Genomic DNA, 12935 nt, shown 5'->3' on the forward strand with positions numbered 1-12935 from the left:
TTGTCCTATGGTTTAAAGTCAGCTTCCGGCTGAGTTTCTCAGTCTCTGCTGCTTTCTGTTCAACTTCTCAGCATCCCAACCCCTGCATCCACATGGCAACTACACCTAGGAAGAGTGGTGCCAACTGTTGGACACATCTCTCCGGGCTTCCTTCTCCAGAATTATGGCTCGGCACGTCTTTACTGCCTTTTGAACTTAAAAACTGAAGCTTTTTAATATATTATTTAGTTTTATTCAATGGAGTGATTGGATAGAATATACGATATGCATTGTACATGAAAAGAGCAATGTATATTTTCCATCATCATTGCTAGATAGAAAATATACATTAAAAATGGTGATGTGCTGGTACCTATGTAAATCAGTAGTCGATAGGCTTTTAGGCAGTGTGACAAGGTGAAGAACGTCAGACAGTGAGGTTTGGGACATTTTCGGTCAGCTCTGAGGCAAGTGGTATTGCTTAGATGTCTGATGAGCAAGCCAACTTCTCTAAATTGTCATACCGTTTTCATTTATAAATCACTATAGGTCTCCAGACAGTGTGGTGGGATTGCCTTTGGGGCATCTATCTCAGCATTAATTCTTTAAAGACTGAACATTTGTGAAAATCGATGACTGTCTCTATTTCGTAGTCTTGATACACACACACACACGCACACACACACATACATACATACCTGCTTATAACTAAAATATTAAGTATATTGTCTACTTTTCCGATAACTGAATGGGAACCGTATTTTAAGTATACACACTCTTTCCCCACATCTCCCCTCAGATTCTCATTTTTGACTTAGGGTCCCTGCATATTCTGTACCATTGCAGGGCACACACTATTGTTTTGAAGCAATATAGAATTTTTGTTTTAGTTGAATTCGATAGATATTTATTGTCTGTTAGAACAAGGCACACACATGAATGAAGCATGATGTCCTGGAAGAGGCTGAGACACTGAGACAAGTGTGTCAACCTGCCATAAGGTAGACTGTGACAACCATTGAAAGGTGCTAATGAAGTTGTGAAGAGGCTCTGTCTTGTTGGATAAAGTTAGTAAAGGTTTAATGCAAGCGGTGACATTTGAGCTGGCTCTTGATAGATGTATAGAATCCATTCATTTGCATGAGAGTGGGAGGCACACTGTGATGAAGTCAGGAGAGACAGGAGAGCGTTTATTGAATTTGGGGATTCTGTGAGTTGTTAAATATGATGTAGCAATGGTAAGTGTGCTGGGCAAAGGGTCTTACATCAGGGTAAATAGCTTGAAATTATGGGGAAGAATGATGAGCTCTCAAAGGTGTTATATGTGAAAATGACAAGTCATACCATATGCTTCAGGGCCCTTGTAATGGTTGAATTCTAGCAAAGGAGATTGTTACTGTAGTAATTGAGCAGGCTTATGTTGTCTTTTATGTTTGTCTTTACGTTAGCTCATGACAATTATTTAGTTTTCTTGGGGGAAAAATCCATTGAACTTTAAATAATTATTGCATGTATCCACTAATATATTAATAGAATATTTGCCATTTTATAATGTAGCAGGCATATGGCAAGATGCCAAGTGCAGTTTCTACCTTCAAGGCATGCTTGGGGGCAAATTTTGCTAAAGACTCCACAGAGGAGGTGAATCTTCAGCTGTACCTTGGAGGACAGAGAGTGAGAGTTCAAGGTAGAGGAATAGTATGTGGGGCATGTGAAAGCATGATGCAGATAAGCATCTCCACGTGGTTATTAGGACTGAAGTGTTGGGTATGAGGCAAAGGGGACGGTTGAGGTTGGGGAGGCAGAAACGGCCTGTAGAAAGTCTTCTAGGCCACCTAGGGAGCTAGAAACTTTATCTTGAAGGCAAGGGAAAGCTACCAAGTTATTTTAAATAGGGACAGGGGAAATAATCAGATTTGTGTTTTAGATTGAAGATAAATAGAAGGATGAAAGGTTCCCATGGTCCCAGTAAGGCATAAAGAAAGCTATAGAATTAGAGATTAAGAGCAGAGAAAGTTTAGAGTTTAACTATATGCTAAATGAAATTCAAATCTCATTTGGCTTCTGGCCTGTAGACAGAGTTGGTAGGTAGAGGAGTCAGCTTGCTAAGAGACTACTTCAAAGGCACCTGGGAGAAAGAAACAGTGTGGGGACCCTCAGGTGTGTTAATTCCATGAGCTTCCCAAAGAAAGAATGTTATGGCTTATCTTAACTCTTTTTATAATGACAATATCCTAGAAATAGATAGCCTAGGTGTCTCATATTTTAGATACACGAGAGTAGTTTTATATTTATTTTAATACAGTAGATAAATACTCTCCTGACAGCATCTGGTGGCTATGCTTTACTCTTTCTTAGTTGAGTGAGTTCTAGACCTTAGCCTATGGATAAGGGAGGAATGATCATCTCATTGGCTCCAATGCCTGATCATCAGAAGCAACAGTACTGGTTTATATGACATATATGATTTTATGATTTTATCCTTTGGCAGTCTAGTCAAGAGTTGGATACTTTCATAGAAAAATAGGAGTACTAGAAGGTTGCTGGGTTGTTAATATGAGAGATATGGTTTTTGTTGTTGGCCACCTGGCTCATTCTTCTGAGATGATGGGAAGCGTATAGATACCTCTTTAAGGTCTACTTGGTCAAGTCATTTTCCCTGGCACTTTTGGAATGCTGATGTTCCTATATATACAAAACTAGTACTTACCTGAGGGAGACTCCCTATTGTAAGGTTGGTGGCTTGCTATTTGGAAGGCCTATTGTCTACTTCTAATAGAACATCTTGTACCTTTGAAATGGGCCCTCTAAGGGAGGACTCTGACTATAAAGATTGTGCTGATATTTGCCAGCATGCTCAATATGACATATTTAACTGGTGGGGAGGGATAATTTGTTCATGTTTTCAGTAAGCAAAGATAATTGTAATCAAATTTTAGTTTTAAAATTGGAGCTTGTGTTGAAGTAGCATGTTCTTGTAGGGCAGAATTTACTGCTTGTACAAGACTTCTATTACGAATTATTTACATTCGATGGTCTTCAGAAAACTTTTCTAATTTTTTTTTCTTTTGACTAATATTTTATCATGGATACAAACACCAAGAAGCCTTCTTTGTAGTCATTTATCTATGACCAATCTCATTTCCTTTCAGATATTATCAGATGCAACACAGCCTCTTGAAAGTCAGAATTTTTCTCCTGTGGTGAGAGATGTAAGTTATGAAAATATTTTTTCCCATGAATGTATTTTTTTTTCATCACCAACCTCTCTCCCCTCTTTCCCTTCCCTTTATCTCTCCCCATCTTTCTCTATCAGTCATGAGCTCAAGTTTGTGGAACTAAAATGTGGATATTAAAGAAATGTCTTGTATCATATACATTTAGGCAGTGATTACATCCAACGGTACATTGCCTGATAAGTATAAATATATCCAGAAACTCCGAGAGAGCAGGTAAGCATTGTTCTTATCTTGGTCTGATGAGTATTTCTTTAATGTTTCAAAGTGAGTTCATGAGACTGGCTTTATACAAGATGTAAATTTTGAAAATGTCTATAAATATAGGCAATCTTAACTAAATGACTGGTTGAAACCAGAGTGAATAATTTTTCTCCTGAACAGTCTGATTCTTTTTGGGCTTTCTAATATCCTATGTAGACTTATGTATAAGCAAGCAAAAGTCTAAACGTGCTTTCCTTGGGGTGGCTCGTGTTCTTTGTCTGACATTTGCATGTTACTATGCCTCAGTTACTTTCTCAAAGGAAAGTGAGCACACTAATCCTTTCTATGGTGCTTTCAGTCTGGATTTTTGTTAAGGGTTTGGACTCTCTTTTGTTTAGTGTAATGTTTAGGAAAGTGGGCTCTTGGTTAGAAATTATGAGTTGTGAAGAAAGAAAGTGATCAGAGGTCAGTTTTCCCTGGGGATTTTGGTACCTAGGAGGAAGGTGCCAAACAATAATGTGGTAAATCTGCCTAAGAGAACAGTTCTTATAGAAATGTACTCAGCTAAGACCCTTGTTTCCTTAATTGATTTTTTTTTTTTTACTCAAAGTTTGAAAACATTAACATTTCTTTGGAATGTTCTGGTCCACTTCAGATGATTGCACTTGATTTGTGTTTATGCATGCTCCACTGATCTATTCATATCAAACGAAATAACCCATGCATTAAATTCTCAGGAGAGACCAGAGTGGGAAAATCAGTAACAGACAAAACAAGCTAACAAACTGCCTTATCTTATTTCTCAACTGTTCTACCTACAAGAAGTAAATAAATATCAAGTATACTACTGTTATGCTTTTTCCATATGTGTTAGTTTACTTATAGTTACTTTTTACACATCAATGAAATATTTTGGCGTAAGACAGCAAGAGTGTATAATTTTTTTTTTCTTTTTTAAATGTCGCTAGCTCTATAACCCCATAGGGGAGTTTCTTATAAGGGACATGTCACATGCATTTGTTTTTCAGAGCTCTCTGTTTCTTTTGATTCTCATCACCTGATGATCTCTTATATTGCTAATCCTAATGATGTATGTAACATGACCAGTCATGAAGATGTCTTCATTCTTACAGACCATAGTTCATGTAGCAGCAGGTCTACTTGGCTCTAATTGCTAGGACTGCCTGCCCTCCTTTCCTGGTAGAATCTTGCACCCTGCCTTATTCTTATGTCCTCTTCATCATTTAGCGCAGTGATTATTAACCTGGATTGTTTGAGGGTGCTGATGAGACGGACTGTAGTAGAATCTAGGAGCGAGTCTTTAAAAATGTATTTTGAGCACTTTATATTTAGACATCAAAATAATAATTACAGAAATTAAAGAAAGTGTTATTCGAAAAGATGTACGATAACCAAATAATAATGATTCTTTCAGGAGGCAAAATATGATAAGGGTGGAAGTTAAAGGGGACTTCACCTCATTGGTAGTATGAGTGTTGGGGGTGAAGAGAGACAGCAACATTTTATATTTATTTTAATTCACTTATCATTGGTGTTTAAGAGATGTCCTGGCCTAAGATATTCCAACAACAGAGCCTACTGCTCAAGTCCCTGGCACCAGGCCATGTCCACGGTTTTACACTGTTATCTGGGAATTTGATTCAAAAGACCTTTTATAGGCAAGGCAGATTAAACTGAGCATTAATGGGTTTATAAAGACCAGTAAAGCTTAGTCACTGCCTTGAAGGTCATACTTTGTTGGAAACAAAAAGAGTTATCTGTCAGGAAGGCACAAATGCTAAGAGAATAAACTGTTAAGTTTAAGAATTAAAATCCTGCCTAGTAAATTATCTTAGGTTTCAACATTTGACACATGACATTTATGATCTCAAAGTTATGGTTTCAACTGTTCTCAAGTGAACCTAAAGATAAATGACCAAACATATCTAATATGTATAATAATAATAAGCTCCTCCTCAGATTGTTGTTTCCTCAGATTGTTCAGAGGAGAAAATAAGGTTTCTGAGGTAAAGCTCCTAGTACAATTTTAAATAATGTCCCCAAAAGGACAGTGTGTGAGACAAGTCACTCATTCGTGAGTAAGACAAGCCATGGTCCAGCATCTAAGCCTCACTAGTTGAATTTTTTTAAAGTCTATGGACATGCACCTCAGCAATGTCGAGGTCTACTGTTTATCATAAAAAAAGCTAAAATAATTCATAAAAAATGTTGGTATGGGAAACTGCCATTGAGGTTCTTATGAATAATGTGGGAAAAATTATTGCTTCATAGCCTAAGTTTTAGTTTGGTAACCAAGGGACAGCAAGATTTTGTTATTTACATTTTTTTTTTCTTTGCTTAAATGATTCCCCTGTCCCCCACCATTTCTTTCTTTTTTTAAATAGGGAACTTGCTCAGTCACTTTCAATGGCTACCAAGAAAAAGGTCTTGGTTCTTGGAAGTGGTTATGTATCTGAGCCTGTATTGGAGTATCTGTCAAGAGATGACAACATAGAAATAACAGTAGGTAAAGAAGCCCTAATTTTTCTTCTTTTTTAAAAGAGAGGAAAAACTGATTTCATGGCATGTTTACTCTGTGAATTTCAAATGACTATTTTGTTTCTAAACTTTGAAAAATAATTTTTTAAAGATTTAAAATGTGTTTTGCTCTCTAATGGAAGGAAATCTAAAAATTGGACTTTTTAATTCTTTACCAGGCTCTGACGTAAAGAATCAAATTGAACAGTTAGGCAAGAAATATAACATTAATCCTGTTATCATGGACATTGGTAAACAAGAAGAGAAATTGGTCTCCTTGGTGGCAACACAAGATCTTGTCATCAGGTTAGTATCTAGCAAGAAATGGTTGTCATATATATTGTTGTTATTATTTCTCTTTCCTTATTTTCTCTTGTCTTCTGTTCTCTAAGTAAACCTTTTAATTGAATTGTGCATTGAGAAAGGTGCACAAATCCTAAGTGTATAGTCCAATGAATTTTCACAAAGTGAACACACCATTTCATTCTCATCCACAACCAGAAACAGAATATGGACCGAGAATCCCTCCTTTTGCCCGCTTCCCATTTACCTACCCCAAGAGTAAGCATTATCTTGGTTTCTAACATATAGATTAGTTTTTGCTAGTTTTTAACTTTGTTGATTGGAATTGTTTGCTATCTTCTCATTTGTGGCTGCCTTCTTTCATTCATCATTGTGATTGTGAAAGTTGTTTATGTTATTGTCTGAGATTGTAGTTTTTCATTCTCATTGCTGTGTAATATTCCATGTGCGAATATACCATTGTTATCCATTTGACAGTTGATGGATGTTTAGGTTGTTTTTGGAATTTGGCTGTTTGAATCATGTTGCTATGAACATTTTAGTATTTGTCTTTTGATTACCATACATACACATTTCTAGTGAGTATCTACCTAAAAGTGGAATTTCTGGGTCATAAGGTATTCCTGTTTTATATGTTTTGGTAGCTAACTATTTTATCCTTTGGATTTATAAAGCTTAAATGAAACTGAATAGATCCTCTACTTTTATGATCATTTTATATTTTATTAAAGGAACAGATTTTGAAATATGGTATTTATTACTTTCTAATAGAAATTCAGATAACTTCTAGAAACAGAACTACACAAGTTTCATTTTATAATTAAACTTGGTTTTGAAATGTCAAAGTGATGAGAATAGTAATTTATTCTTATAATATCATTTGTCCAAGATGGAAAGAAGAAAGTTACCTGGTCATTTATAGCTAGAATTCATAGCTAGATTAAATTCCAATGATATTGTTGAAGGCAGTTCTGTGATGTCCTACTTAAAAAAAAGTACAGTCTTGGAAAACAGATATAATGAAAGGTAATTCTAAGTAAAACTTTTGCATTATCTCTTAATATCTTTAAATATACACTCATTTTGGGCACTTAAAACATTATTTAATCTATACAAATTTAATATTAAATTTCATTCAGCAAAAATTTAGTAATGACCAATAGACCTCAAATATAACATTGTTTTCTGATAAAAAAAAATAACAAAATATATTTTGAATTAAATCTGAAGCAAAATATGACAAGATAATGGATAAAAACAATAATTTAGTATGTTCAGAATTTAAAATTTAGCAAACTGGTGGTGGCCTTTTGTAAGATTTAGCATTAGCAAAATCTGTTTTATATTTAATTTTTTTCAGTTGATCGAGTTTCTTTGCTGAGTAGTGGTAATGCTGTTATACATCGTTATCTTGCAGTGTTCCTTAAATAATTTTTTATTTTTTAAGTTGGAGAAACAACATTTCGATGTAAGTATAGTGATAGGGACTACCAAAATAAATTGAGTAAATGCTAGGATTCACACACACACACACACACACACACACACACACACACACATGAATTTATAAGAATATGTTAAATCCTCATAGATTTAAATTTTCAATTTTAGTTTTTATCAATTTAATGCAAATAGTAATCCAGTTTGCTAAGTTACTTTGAAAATCCCATGAGTATTTTGTGTATGTTTTCATAAGTGGCATTTCCAAGTGTTTTAGTTAATTGGGTTGGAGTCAACTCAAATAATTTGAGTTATGTCCCCTTGGTTAGTTACTATGTCACATGCACAGTGATTTATGAACTCTAATCCCTTTGTCTAAAAAAGTCACCATCAATCACAATCTTAACATTTTAACTCTCAGCTTTTTATTAGGTTATTGCAGATAGTGTCAAAATTAAAAAATATTATTAGATCTTGATAACATTTTTACAGGCAAGTTTTCAATGTGGGGAAAGTGATTTAAAAAAATCTCCATTTATCCTTTAAGATGATGTCATTGTACATTTCCTATTAATACTTTTCCAACAAAGAATTTTGCAAGTATCTCATTCATTGGCTTATAAAGGGCTACCATATTTAGTGATCATTCAAGATCTTTTATATTAATATTGGCAAAATATGTACACAATTTTATTCTGTATGATGACAAATATATTTATCAATATTTATTCTATTTACCTGAGGAGGATTAAAAGTCTGAAAGGTGGTTTTATTATTTAACTCAATGTGAAATAGAGAAAATTCAAAGTATGCAAGATGAATTTGACATATATAGTGATATAGTATAATGTTTATGAGTTTTTATTTATATTTTAATTGATACACTGTAGATTGCTTTACCAAATAGGCAATAAGCTAGTAGAACTTAAATATTGTTAAGCAATTGACAGAGTATTTTATTATCCCTTGGATAGAACATGAATATACTCATTTATATCAACATTTATGGAAATTCATTTTTTTTGTATGTGATTGTATAGTCCTGATACCAAATTAAAACACTTAAACCAAATTTTTAGAAAACTTATTCAAAGTTAAAAATTTAAGTACAGCTTCTTTTTTTGTTTACCATATAGACTTTTCACTATTTTAATAACTTTTATACCAGTCAATATCATTAAAGCCTATCTTCTACCTTGGACCTTCCTAGACTCTACTCTTCAATGTAACACACAGGCCACCTTAACTAAGTCTCATCTCATCCTGATAGCCATTTGAGAGATGTGGAGGTAAAAAAAAAACAGCAACTTTATTTTTTAGAAGGCACCTTAAGACAGGAAGTCATAGAAATATAAGGATGGATAGAATAAATTCCATTAAATGTTATGAAGAAATAGCTGGATGCTTAAAAAAGGGCAGAGATCTGGCTTTGGAGAAGTCTTCTTGGAGGAGATAACTTTTCAGACATTTCTTTAAGGAAGGTATGACCTGGATGGGGATGGGTAAGCAGAGGGAGAATTATAAGTAGAAGGCCCAGTAAGAGGAAAGATTTGGAACTGCCAAAGCGAAGGCTGGTAGTGGAGAGTTACAGTGCTTCTTAGGTTCCTATTTATGGTTTCTGGAGGAGATGGAAGGAGAAAAATGGAAAGGTTAGGTGACGGCCATATTGTGGAGAGTTTTAAATGTGCTAACAGGATGCATTTATTTTGTAGTCCTCAGGAGCCATTGATCATTTCTCAGAGAATAAATTAATCAGAGCAGTGTATCAGCTTTGGTGCAGTTAAAGGTGCATTGGAAGGTAGAATTGGAAAAGGACGTTTCTGATTAGCTTCTTCCTCTGTTTTTAAGCTTGTTGCCTTATGTATTGCATCCTCTTGTGGCCAAGGCATGCATCACAAGCAAAGTTAACATGATCACTGCAAGCTATATCACACCAGCTCTAAAAGAATTAGAGAAGAGGTAAGTTTCAGTCATTTTTAATGAAGTAGCTCCATGGCATTATTTTTATTTTATACCCAACTTTTCCTTCCTCTTCTTTTCATCTGTTGTAGTGTGAAAGATGCTGGCATCACAGTCATTGGAGAATTGGGATTGGACCCTGGTCTTGATCACATGTTGGCAATGGAAACAATAGATAAGGCCAAAGAAGTAGGAGCCACAGTGAGTCCAATTTACACCCAAAACCCCATTTAGGAAAACATGCAAGCATCCAGGTTTTCGTTTTTGGAAATAGTCTTTCTCTAATTTTAATTAAAGGTGTTGCTAAAATTTAATTCATATTTCGACTAGAAATTTCAAGTAAAATTCTGTAGCACAGAAATATCTGCATGGCAAAACAATGCCCAAGTCTTAGCAATTTATTTTTAGAGAAATAGATGCTACTAAAATATTTTGGTTTAATAAAAGATTTTAGACTGGTGATTTTGTTGTTTCGAATCTAGACTGCACAGGAGTCTCAGAACTTAATCCAGCAAAAGGACTATAAATATGGATTATATGTTACATATAAAGAATCCACTTGTACAGCCTTTAACCTTACATGGGGTAGAAGGATTACAGAATGTTTTTGCTCATATGGATGCATGTTATTTGATGAAAGAAGACTTTGAGAATATCATGGAAATTAGCAGCTAGAGAGGCAAACTTAACCCCTTCTCCAAGCAGGATCCCAAAGTGAAAGCAGGTTTTACAAGAGCTTACAACAGGGAAGTCCATCTTATTCCATACTCACTTCAGGCAGTAAAGATGTCCAGACTGGATTCATAGGCCCAGCACTGGATTCTGAATACAATGAAGAATTAAATAAAACTGACTCTCAATCTGATGAGAAAGGAAGATTGGAAATTGATGTTATGATCAAGAAGAAAAAGACAAAATCTTCAAAGCCTTCAAAATCAGAAAAAAGATAGATTCTAGAAAAGGAACAGAAAAAGTTCAAAGAAATGAAACCATTTTTCATTACCGACAGTCACTTTTTACTCATCCTGCTGACTAGTTTAGCTGGTCTAGAGAACACCTTGGTTTTTCTAAAGGAACCATGTCTTAGCATAATGGGGCGACCAAGTGGTCCCATTATAAATAAAAAGTGGTATAGCTAGAAAGATGTAACCAACTGGTTAACGTACACCTCTTATATAGGTTGATAGGGCTGCCAGGTCCTCCACTTTCTCCTGTCAATCTAATTAGATCGTGCTTCAAAATGACTGTGTATAATCAGAACTAGAATCTACATGCAGACTTTAGAGTCATTTTATTTAACAATAATATACCTGGGAACAGTGGCGCTCAGGTGATTTTTGTAAGGTTAACAATTTATCTTACTAGTTTTTATAGCACCAACTCTGATTTTTGAAAAAAAGGTAGTTACTATTATGTGATGAAATTTTGTAAATAAATTGTAATACAAAATAGTCACCACCAAGAGCTGGGTATTCTTTGTACATTGTCAAATATCTTGCAAAGTATAAATTAGATGCGAAAATGTTCCACATGATACATGTATAAATTCTTTTTAAGATTGTCATCTTATACAGTAAAATATTATGTTGGTATATTTAAAAAAGATTTGACTTTTAAAATTGGGAAAAATTCTTTTTAATATCATCCATCCATTGATAAATGAAATACCTTTTACATATGGATATGAAAATGTGATGAATCAGGTGAGATGTTTTAAATCTTTTTATATATAATATATAATCAAATATATAATCAAATTAATTATAATTACATATTATATGTCATACATTAATTACACATTAATTATTTATAATTGTATACAATAATAATATATAATCAAGTTATAATTAGATATATAATTTAATACAAAAATCAGGAGGAACTGACCAAGCAGAATTGAAGAATATTTGGATTTTTAACTGGACAAAACATTAGTCACAATCTCTAGAGGGTTTTTTAAAAAAATAATTATATATAAAATGTAACTATGACAATCAAAGGGTGTTTGGCTTTAAGGATGTATTTTGGAAAGCCTTTTAGTAATATTAAGAAAGGAAAAACTATAGCAAGTTTATCTCATACATGTCATACTCAATTACTTAGGTACAATATTCTCCCTAACTTACTGTTAATTCTCCCTAATTTATTGATTCTTTATTTTACAGATTGAATCTTACATTTCCTACTGTGGTGGGCTTCCAGCCCCTGAATATTCAGACAATCCTCTGAGATACAAGTTTAGCTGGAGTCCCACGGGAGTCTTGACGAACATAATGCAGCCCGCCACCTACCTCCTCAATGGCAAGGTGAAGGATTCTAGAGCTTAGGAATGCGAACCTGCAGCAACCGCCTCAGAAGGTCCAGCCTCCTCCCCGACACCAGGGCCCTTTAGTCAGGGCTGTCCTGCCTGTCCTCCATCCTTTCCTCCTTCAGTGTTTCCTGGTGTAGATTTTCTGTACAATTTCGTGTGTCTCTTCATGGTCCCCAGCAAAACTTGTGCTCCTTCTTTCCTCTTCTTCTTGCAAGTTGTTTCTGCTTTTGGAAAACTCACTTCTTTGAGTATGTAAATATCAGCCATCTTGTGAGTTATTTCAGCATGACAAACAATTACTGAGTGTCTACTAGTGTACTGGCCTTTGGGGCAAGGCTCCAAAGGTTGTCACACCAACTGAGGTTTCCGACCTCAGAGAACTCAGCTGGAATGAAGATGCTCTTGGATTGGAGGGTTTGGTGGATCAGGAAAAGAAACTAATCTTTTTCCTCCCTAGCTGCTGTGTACCAGAATGTAAACGTTCTCTGTGTCTAGTGTCATCTTCATCATGTTTCAAGAGGGAAACTGTGGCTGAAAGAGAAGGTTAAGATCATTCAACTGGAATTCAAACTTAGGTCTAAAACTCCAAAGCGTTTTCTTTCTCATTTTACCAGATTGCTTCATGGCAGGAAAGACTGACACTGAAATAATAGCTATAATTGAGTGAGAGAAGTTTCAAAGCACGCTAAAGTGCCACACGATGCAGATGAGAGGGCATTTGATTTGACCTTGGTGAGGAGGCGGGGAGAAGAATTAAGAGAGAAGATAAGATGTGCCTGGCCTTGCAGGATAAGAAGCCACCAGCTGGGCAGGGATGCCGTCGCTCATGACTGTGCTAAGCGGCGACTTCATTTGATCCTTACGACAACTCTATCAGGTTTAAAAGGGAGAAAACAGCTCTAAGAAGCTTAGCTAACAGCCACAGCTAAAGAGATCACAAGTGGCACAGTCGGTATCCAAGTCAT

The 12935-nt window shown here is 35.1% G+C and overlaps 1 protein-coding gene across 6 annotated transcripts in view; it reads left to right on the forward strand.

The window, feature by feature from the left end:
• Window positions 1-12935, forward strand: part of AASS (aminoadipate-semialdehyde synthase) — a 52383-nt gene that overhangs the window by 26282 nt on the left and 13166 nt on the right. For all 6 annotated transcript variants that reach the window (XM_036230983.1, XM_036230984.1, XM_016125180.2 and 3 more), the window contains 7 exons: window positions 3132-3191; window positions 3364-3431; window positions 5825-5946; window positions 6137-6263; window positions 9549-9659; window positions 9752-9860; window positions 11825-11965. In XM_036230983.1, the coding sequence (XP_036086876.1) occupies window positions 3132-3191; window positions 3364-3431; window positions 5825-5946; window positions 6137-6263; window positions 9549-9659; window positions 9752-9860; window positions 11825-11965 (738 nt within the window). The remainder of the gene's footprint in view (window positions 1-3131; window positions 3192-3363; window positions 3432-5824; window positions 5947-6136; window positions 6264-9548; window positions 9660-9751; window positions 9861-11824; window positions 11966-12935) is intronic.

Source organism: Rousettus aegyptiacus, unplaced genomic scaffold (assembly GCF_014176215.1).
Source record: "Rousettus aegyptiacus isolate mRouAeg1 unplaced genomic scaffold, mRouAeg1.p scaffold_m13_p_13, whole genome shotgun sequence".
Taxonomy (NCBI): Eukaryota; Metazoa; Chordata; class Mammalia; order Chiroptera; family Pteropodidae; genus Rousettus; species Rousettus aegyptiacus.